The 9,666-nt window shown below is 61.2% G+C and overlaps 1 protein-coding gene across 1 annotated transcript in view; it reads right to left on the bottom strand.

Moving 5' to 3' along the window:
- Window positions 1-9,666, bottom strand: part of NPHP4 (nephrocystin 4) — a 96,390-nt gene that overhangs the window by 68,887 nt on the left and 17,837 nt on the right. The window contains exons 4-6 of the mRNA XM_029945937.1: window positions 8,571-8,743; window positions 7,462-7,526; window positions 4,199-4,354 (exon numbers count right to left, since the gene is read on the bottom strand). Of these exons, the coding sequence (XP_029801797.1) occupies window positions 4,199-4,354; window positions 7,462-7,526; window positions 8,571-8,743 (394 nt within the window). The remainder of the gene's footprint in view (window positions 1-4,198; window positions 4,355-7,461; window positions 7,527-8,570; window positions 8,744-9,666) is intronic.

Genomic DNA, 9,666 nt, shown 5'->3' with positions numbered 1-9,666 from the left:
CAGGTCAGGGTCAGGGAAGCAGCGGGTCAGGGTCGGGGAGGCAACAAGTGGGGGTCAGGGAGGCAGCAGGTGGGGGTCAGGGAGGCAGCGGGTCGGAGGTCAGGGAGGCAGCAGGTCAGGGTCAGGGAGGCAGCGGGTCAGGGTCGGGGAGGCAGCAGGTGGGGGTCAGGCAGTCAGCGGGTCGGGGTCGGGGAGGCAGCGGGTCGGGGTTGGGGAGGCAGCAGGTGGGGGTCGGGGAGGCAGCGGGTCGGGGTCGGGGAGGCAGCGGGTCGGGGTCGGGGAGGCAGCAGGTGGGGGGTCAGGGAGGACGAAGGCTCCCTGTGAGGACGGCCCTGGGGACGCCCATGTGGCAGGGACACCTCAGCCACACCCTTCCTCGGCCTCCCTGCCAAGCACACAGTCCAGGGACTTCCGGCGTCCAGACCCGGCCTCCTCCATGACCTCTGTGGTTTCCCCGGAGCCCTGCCCCCAGAGGCCGCCAGGTCACAGCTCGCTCCCACCGAGCCCTGGCAGAGGACCACAGTCAAGTGCTCTGCTCCAGATGCCGCTGCGGAGGCTGGCTCAGGGCGGGGACCCTCCAGCCAGAAGCACCACAGGAAGGGGGCCCGGGACCCCCACAGCCCTGAGCACCCGGCCAGGGACCCTCGCTCGGGACTCTGTTCCATCCTGGCGTGGGCTCATGGCCTTCGGGCCCAGTTCCAGAACACGGGCTTCCCCCCCTTACACTAACAACAGCCTCCACCACACTGGGCCACTTTGTGCAAAGCTCCTTGCCTGCTCCAGGGCCAGATGGGCTGTCTCCCGAGTCCGCCCCCCATCCCGGCAGCGGCAGCAGCAGGGCGCCGGACAGTGACCGGGCCAAGGGGCCCCGGGGCAGAGCCTCGCTCGCAGCCAGGGCCTGGGGGTCTCAGGGGCATGTGAGCGGTGGCCCTGGTGCCGATGCGGCCGACCCGGCCCATCACACAGAAGCAAGTGACAGGGTCAGAACGAAGCAAAGAACAGAAGACTGGGGGGGGAGGGGGGCGCTGCACGGATTTCCTAGCTGCAGAGAAGGGACGACGGCCCGACAGCACCTGCTGATCTGCACGGACGCCGAGAGCCCCCTCGCCGGGAAGGCCTGCCTGTCGTCCGGGGAGACACGGGAGCCACCGAACAGCCATAGCTAAGGCCTGTCGTCTCCAGTCACTCCCAGGTTGAAAACCCATCAGAAGCAGGTCCTCACACAGCGGAGGGAGTCACACTGGGGACCCAGGGGGAAGCTGGCGACTGTGTCGAGGTCAGTACCCTCGTGTAACAATCTGGGGCAAACTGGGCGAAAGACACACACGGGATCTCCCTGCCTTATTTAGTAAAACCACACGTGAATCTAGAATGACCTCAATAAAACTTGCTGTTAAACACACAGCTCAAGCCTCCTGGACTGCGGCATTTCCGGAGCGAACAGATACCCCGTCCCCACACGCCGCCAAAACAGTCGGGGACGCTCTGCCAACGGCACGTGAACTGCACCACAGAGCCGGGCCCAGCCCGGCCGTGGCCATTTCAGGCTATGAAACGTGACCCAGCGACAGAACCCTTTTCCAAGCCTGAGTCACCAAAGCCCAGAAGACACCGGGCAGGGTCTACAACACAGACCAGGACCGCTGTCAGCTGGGAGCTGCACCTTCAACCTGGCGCCCTGCAGCGGAGACGAAGCCTAGCAAAGTGGGTCTCGGGGTCTCAGGTGGTCACCAGGGGCCCTGGAGAGAAGCTGCGTTCCGGTCCTTTGTCCCCGAGAAGGGGGAAGGGGCCTGCCTTTCCGCAAGAGCACTCTCAGGCCCCCCACCATGGTCCCTGGTCACTGGTCTTTAAATACAACACAGGGGCGCCCGGGGGGCTCAGACGGGTGAAGCATCGGACTCTTGATTCCAGCTCGGGTCGTGACCTCAGGGTCATGAGGTCCAGCCCTGCATCGGGCTCTGCGCTGACAGCATGGAGACTGCTTAGGACTCGTCCCTCCCTCGCTCACTTGTGCACAAGCATGCTCGCTTGTTTTCTCTCCCTCTCTCTCTCTCAAAATAAATAAACAGCAACATAAACTGTTAACAGTTTTGCAATTTCACAGGCCCCGCCTGCATCCAGTAAACGCCCCAGTGGCCAGCTGGGTGCCCCACACGAAGGGGGCAGATGGGACTCCACTGGGGCTCAGATCCCTTCGGGACACGTGACCTGGGAGCACGAGCAGCTGGGGTCATGCCCCACGCTGTGGCGGCCCCGCTGCCCCCCGGGCCTGGCACGAGGTGCCGAGAACACACCTGGGCCGTCGGAGCTGCCCTCCGCCCCACTGGTAGCGACAGGGACACAGGCCGCGAGGAGCTGTCAGGACTCCAGGTTTTCCCCGCAGCTCTACTGACACCCGCTGGCGAGTCACGGAGTGATGGAGCCACCAGGGGCCCCCACAAGAGGCCGCCCTCCCGGACCCCGGGCCGGAAAGACTTACGCAAGGGGCCCCGACGGCAGGTGTGCACCGAGGTTCTTGACCTCAGCACGCAGCACAGCGGCACGCGGGGGCCTCCCTGGCCGACGGGGCCAGCGTCTCCCAGCCAGACACAGGCTGTCACACGGCTTTCAGTCTCACAGCAGAGACCATGTGGCATTCTCTGTTTCCCTGTCTGTCCCCTCCTCCCTCTCGAGAGGACACATGAGAATTACAGAGGGTGGGGCTGGGGGTGGGGGGCTGACCTCAGTGACCCCAGCTGACCCGGAGCTGGGACCCGCCCCAGGACCCGCTCCTGTTCATGGGGAATTTTTCGCACATCATCATCGCTTCTCGTGGAGAGACGGCCGCCACGGACCCGTCCCAGAACCTCGTGAACTCGGAGGACACCGTGCGCAGCCCAGCCCAGCCCAGGACACCACGGTCCTGGGCCTTCGGGACGTCGTTACTGAAAACATTCCAGTACAGAGCTGAACTACATCTTTTCTTCTGGTTCTCGAGGGTCTCTAAGTCAAAACTCCGCACATCACAGCTCACACTCGCGCCCCATCCTGCTCTCCCTGGACACGAACGGGGAGCCGGGCCACCTGGGATGAGGGCCCCAGCCGTGCGGGTGGGGAAGAACCGGGAGGTCCCTTCTCCGGAGTCCTCACAGCCCGACGGAAAGGCCCCACAAGTGGCCTGAGGAGCGCGAGGCCCAGGTCAAGCCCGTCTGTGCGGTCATCTCCGGCCGTGACGGGTTCTCCCAGACCCTCCGCCGCCGGAACCTCCTTCTACATCACGCCAGGACGGAGCCCTGAGGCTTCCGCGTGACCTCAGTTCTCAAAGACAATCAAGCCACCGCGCACAGGCACACTCACAGGAGCACGACGCACGACAGCCGAATGGCAGAGCCACCCAGGTGACCGGCCAAAGGAAAATGGGTAAACACGATGGGGTCCTTCCCCACAGTGGAATGTTATTCGGCCTTAAAAGGGGAAGGAAATCCCAACACAGGGTTCAACACGACCCTCGAGGCATGAAGCCGCACCGAACACGCCGCTCACAGAGGGGACACTGATGACTCCACTGGTAGGAACTGGACCTGGGAGGCGTCTGATTCAGGGACAGACAGCGGGACGCCGGTGGCCAGGGGCTGGGGGAGGGGAGACGGGGAGTGGGGACAGAGCTCCAGGCTGGGCTGGAGAGAAAGTTCTGGGGGTGGACGGTAGTGGCAGCTGCCCATGTGACTGTGCCTAACGCCACCAACCACCTGAAGACGGTTAAAGGGTAAGTTTTGTGCTGTGTCTGTTTCACCACAATTTAAAACTAATCATCATCGAGCCGCTGAGGTGGGGGCCCAGGGAGGCTGAGATCTAGCAAGTGGTCTTCCTGACCTTGGTCATAAAGGTCCAAACTCTGTCTTACGAAAGCATTTCCCAAGGGAAGAAAACAGAAGTGACTTGAGGGACATGAGATGCCGCTCAGAAGGGATGCCCCCTCCTGTCCCCTCCCTGTCCTCCCCTCCCTCCTCCTCCCCTTCCTGTCCCCTCTCTCCCTCCCTGTCCTCCCCCCTCCCTTCCTTCTTCCCCTCCCCTCCCCCCTCCCTCACCACCACCCTTCTGAAGCCACTGGCTGAGGGCACCTGGCCACGCCCAGCCCCCTCCCCCAGTAGAGCCCAGTCCCCTGCGGTCTAACCATCAGTGACACAGACACGCCAGATGGAGAGAGACCAGCCCTTACCCTTTTCCCCGTGAGCCGGAAGGAGGCCGGGAATGTGCTGCAGACCGGACACCAGAAGGTTCTCGGGAATGAGGTGGAACGCGGGCTCCAGGAGCGGGTGCGACCTCAGCGTGTACTGCAGGCTGCAGCGCTCCACGAGGGTCACGTGCTTGTGTTCTGCGGGGGAGAGACCCACGTGATGGCCATGACCAAAGGCCCTTGGGTCAGACCAGCCGATAAAGGGAGCATCTAAGACAGAAACCCTACAGACGGGAACGTGGCAGGGGGATTGCTCTGTTCAGCCTAAAAAGCAAAAAGAATCAGTCCTTAAGAACTCTCCGGTAAAACTACAAACACAGATACCTGGTTTGTTAATTTTTTTAAATGTTTATTTCTGAGAGAGACAGAAAGAGAGATTACGCACGTTGTGAGCAGGCAGAGAAAAGGAGTCAGAGGATCAGAAGCGGGCCCTGAGCTGTCGGCGCACAGAGCCTGAAGTGGGGCTCGAGCCCACGAACCGTGAGATGATGACCTGAGCAGAAGTCAGATCTTAACCGACTGAGCCCCCAGGCGCCCCTCCCCCATACTTGTTTTTAACGCAACACAACAAAACCCCTCCTGCTCACCCCTCCCCCCGAGTCATGAAGTCCGGGGGCGCCTGGTCCCCCATATCAGCGGAGGTAAAGGGCCGCCCCAGCCTCCTTCCCCACTTAGCACCCGCACCGTCGCGCACACAGAGCAGCAGGACTCGGCCCTGGGAAAGCAGCCTCTGAGACAGAGCCCTGCGCTGGAGGATAGACCGCTCATCAGGGGTGACCAGGACCCAAACAGCGACATCCACAGCACAAGGGAGAATGGGACTGAACCCCAGGTAGGTGTGGACAGCAGACTGTGGGCCAGAGGAAGAGTGAGAGCGTCCCGGGGAAAGAGACGGCTACAAAGGGCTCTGACACAGAGCTCAAGAAGACGGAAGGAACAGCATCAACAGAAATTGAGGTTTCAGAAGGGGCAGAGCCCGGAAACACAGGGCCCTGGGGTTGAGAGGGACCAGAGACATGCCCTCCACACATCCCCAAAAATAGTCTTGCTGGGACTTGATTTCTTCCACTGACAGGAGCCTCACCACCTATTATAACATGCTACGTGATTTCATAAGAAACGAGCTAAGCATGACACGCAGCATTCATTAGAAAAAGAAACGAATGAAAACTGTATTTTTAACACCAAACCACCAGAGACACAGGGTCTGCTGCTTCCTTGAAAAGCTGGATGCCCTGAAAGGCACTGCCCCATGTGGCTGGTTGGGAAGGCGCCAGCTGGGCTTCCATGGCAGGTGATCAGGAGGAATGTTACAAACTAGTCCTCAGACCCAGCACCCCGGCTTCCGGGAGCTCAACCCCCAACTGTGCAGGCACACGTGAAAAAGGGCAGCCATCCACACCAGGGACGCCCCCAAACTCGGTCCCTGGGGCCTCCAGGGGTCGGCTCACGGGGCCATTCAGTAAAGCACAGAACACGCACTCAGCGACACACCACGCGGCCGTGGGAAGAAGGGGGGAGTCTAGACACCAACGGGAAAACTTCCCCAAGGCAAACGGTCGAGGGGAAAAGCAGAGGTGCACGTGAAGCCCAGCCGAGTGCTCTTGGCCCCGGCCCCATACGAGGGTCCTAGAGACTCAGAGAGGCCGCGGGGTGCAGGGGAGGGAGCAGAGCAGCGGGGGGGGGGGGCCTCCCTGGACGTTTTTAGACTTCTTTATGCTGTTTTAGTTCTCAGTCATGTGGACACATTGCCCATTCAAGCAAGAGATCGCACATTTCTGGAAATGCCCATGAGGTGACGCTCACGCTCTCGGCTCGAAGACCCACACAGCCTCCCCGCCGCCCCAGGACAAGCTGCTGCACGTCCTTCTAAAGGTCCTGGTCCCGGGGCGCCCGGCGGGCTCAGACGGGGGAGCGTGTGACTCTTGATCTCGAGGTCGTGACTCGCACCCCATCGTTGGGCATCGAGCCTACTTTAATTTAAAAAAAAAGCCCTGACCCTAGGGCGCTTCAGGACACAAAATGCCAGCAAAGTAATGAGTAGACTTCATTAAGAAATAACCTCAAAGTCAATCTTTATCAATAAAATGATGTTTCAGGGGCACCTGGGTGGCTCCGACGGTTAGGCGGCCGACTCCTGATTTCCGCTCACGTTGTGATCTCAGGGCCCCTCATGAGTCAGAGCCCCCAGTGGGCTCTGCACTGACACCCCAGAGGCTGCTTGGGGTTCTCTCTCTCTCTCTGCTCCTCCCCTGCTCACTAACACGCACGCGCTCTCTCACTCTCTCTCTAAAATAAATACATAACTTTAAAAAAAAGAAATTTTAGGGCGCCTGGGTGGCTCAGTTGGTTGGGTGGGTGTTCGACTTGGGCTCGGGTCACAATATCGAGGTCTGTGAGTTCGAGCCCCACGTTGGGCTCTGTGCTGACAGCTCAGAGCCTGGCGCCTGCTTCCGATTCTGTGTCTCCCTCTTTCTCGGCCCCTCCCCTGCTCCTACCCTGTCTCTCTCTGTCTCAAAAATACACACACACTAAAAAAAATTTTTTTAATACTTTAAAAGATAAAATTAAGTTTCAGATGGATTGATTGCTCCTCTATAGTGAAATTTTCACCAAAGTCGGCGGGCAGCGGCAGGGGTGGGTGGGGTCGGCTCGATTTTTAACTCACTCCGTGGAGCGTGCTAAGGATTCCTGTCAAAAATTCCAGGAAACAACTCCAAGACCCAGAAAGCCACCCTCCCAAACAGACCTGCCTCCAACCACTCGACCTCCCCGCTCCCCACCCTGGACTTCTGAGATGTTCCGCCAGACCGCCCCCTCCCGTCCATCTGTCCATCCGCCTCCCGGAGGACGGCGGGAGGCCCTGCGGGACCTTTCTCTGCACTTGGGCACAGCTGGAAGGCATGACCTGCGGGCTTCACAGCGAAAGGTCCCTGGTGCCCGCGCGGCTGGTGACCGACCACAGCTACCTCGTGATGGGCAAGGCCGATGCCCAGCAGCCAGGAGGCTCCGTCCAAGGCCATTGGCAGATGGCAATACCTTCCCCTCAGGCTGGCGCTTTACAATTCCTTCAGTTGTGTCCAGAACCCAGGCCCGGGGAAGTTCTGCCCCAATCCACCAGATAAACCTGCTAGGCTGACAGGTTTACACGGAGAAAGGCCACAAGGTGGACGGAAGGCGGAGAACACTGAGGACAGGGACAGGGTGAGCCAGAGATGCGGAGGACACGGGACTTCGTCTCTTACGTTCCACAGGGTCCTGGAGGAGCGGGTGCAGGAGGGCTCGGGGGCTGCCGTAACACAGCTTCAACCTGCAAGACACGACCAGGGGCACACGTCAGCTCTCCGCGTCCTGCTTCCGGTCGCCAAACGTCAGCCACACGTCTCGAAAGGAAAGCCGCCCCACAGCTTCACGCCAGCCAGGCACGCCCCCTGCGGAGAAGAGACACGGCCGAGCACGGCAGCCCCCCACGTCCCCCCCGTGCCCCCTGCGCCCCAGCCACACACTTCCGGCACACAGCACCACCCCCAGGCTCCCAAGAACTGGGCGCTAGAAAATGATGCCAGGGACATCTACAGCCCTCGGCAATGTCCCAGCAAAGACAACGTCTGAGGGAGGGTCACGGCTGTGCGCCCCAAGCACGGTTCCCGACCAGGGACGGACTGCCTGACTCAGCCCCGTCCGCAGATATTTCCGATGGTCACAGCGTGGGGAGGAGGCTGGGGCATTTCCGGCGTCTAGTGGGCACGGCCAGCGATGTTCTCAGAGACCCCGCAGCCCGCGGGATGTCCCCCAGCAAAGTCTTCTCCAGCCCCAGGGGTCAGCCCTGCTCCAGAGGGACAAGGGAAGCATCCCCCCGGCTGGTGTGGGGACACACGGTCGTCTCCACCGTGGTCTGCGCTGCTCCTGGACGGAGCCAGCACCCCGTGCGTGCGGAGGAGTGAGCGTCCACCGCCGGCCGGGTGTGCACACGAGAGCATACTCAGTCTCCCGCGGCCTCACTAGATGCACACCGTTCTCTCTCGGGCACACGCGAGTGAATTCAGAGCCACGAGTTTAGGGGCCCGGCCTACAGCGCCCCAGGACTAAGGGAGAGCCCGCCTCCGCCTCACACCGCCCCCCACGGCCCGGGCAGAGCCGGCCCCACCCCGTCCGAGGGACGATTCCGCGGCACACCCACAAGTGGCAAGCCCAGTGCCTCCCAGCGAAAACCTCCCCGAGTGCGCACCGCTGGGAACAGAGCACAGCCCAAGGTGACAAAGGTAAAGCTTTCCGTTGTGGCCGATGCTGGGCAGTTAAATGTCCCCAGAGCGAGGCTGGAAGACCCCGAGGATAAAGACAATGAGGCAGATACCGCTTGTCCTGGGAGGCAGAGGTGGGAGACTCCAGCTTGTTGCCGAAGATGCGAAGAATTCCGAACCCGCACGATGAAGCCTGGAGTGAGCCGTCTGGCCTCCTGCCCTCAGTGACCACTTCAACCACGGCCACGATGTTCGGGTGGCTCAGGGACGTGTGAAAATACAAGGGCTGCAAAACAGAAGCCGGAGCGGGGGTGACGGCCCGTCCCCGGCTGCAGCGGGGGTGCGGAAAAGGCACTGCGCACTGGCTCTGGCGTCCGAAAATGCCACAAATGTGTGTCCTTCTAGGACAAGCAGCCCTTCGGGGGCGCCAGAGTCACGTAGCTCCCTCAGGGTGGAAGCTGGCATCACAGTCTTTCAATCCCAACGGAAGGCCGTCCGCTTCTGCTCCGGGAGCCCCCACGCACGGGACGCGCCGACAGACACAGGCCCTGCACGCCCGGGGAGGCAGGAGCGGCTCTGCCACCTGGCCCCTGGCGGGAACCCCCCTGCAAACACACACACCCGCTGGCCCCTGGCAGGAACCCCCCTGCAAACACACACACCCGCTGGGCCCTGGCAGGAACCTTCAGCCCAGCTCGCCAGTACGGACTCCAATCCCTGTTTCTGTGCAACTGTTAGGAAGTTCCACCCAAACCAATTCTGTCTACGCAGGATCCTTAGAGTTCTTGAGATGCAAGTAATTATCCCCAGTTCAGAGCCCAACTCACATCTTTTTATAACAAAAATCACCTCAACATCATTCTCTTACAAGATTGTTTTGGGGTCTCAGCCAAATAGATGGTACTCAGGTGGCTCCTGAAAGGTTTTCCACCTGTAACCTTTCCACCCGGAGAATGCAAATTATCCCCAGCTGGGCCCTGTCCCAACCTGCCTAGGGGGTCCTGGGATGGTCTTGGGGGGGAGTCCTGGGGGAGGGTCTTGGGGGCGGCCCTGGGATGGCCCTGGGGGGGTCCTGGAGGGGTGGTCCTGGGGGAGGGCCGTGGGGGGGTCCTGGGAAAGACAACACAGGGGGGTCCGAGCCACCTGCATCTCCGTGGGCTCAGGACAGAAAGCGCCTCAGCTCTGTGGTTCTTTTACTTCGTGAAGCCC

The sequence above is a fragment of the Suricata suricatta genome, chromosome 8 (assembly GCF_006229205.1).
Source record: "Suricata suricatta isolate VVHF042 chromosome 8, meerkat_22Aug2017_6uvM2_HiC, whole genome shotgun sequence".
Classification (NCBI taxonomy): Eukaryota; Metazoa; Chordata; class Mammalia; order Carnivora; family Herpestidae; genus Suricata; species Suricata suricatta.
This window is presented reverse-complemented; position numbering and strand designations above follow the sequence as displayed.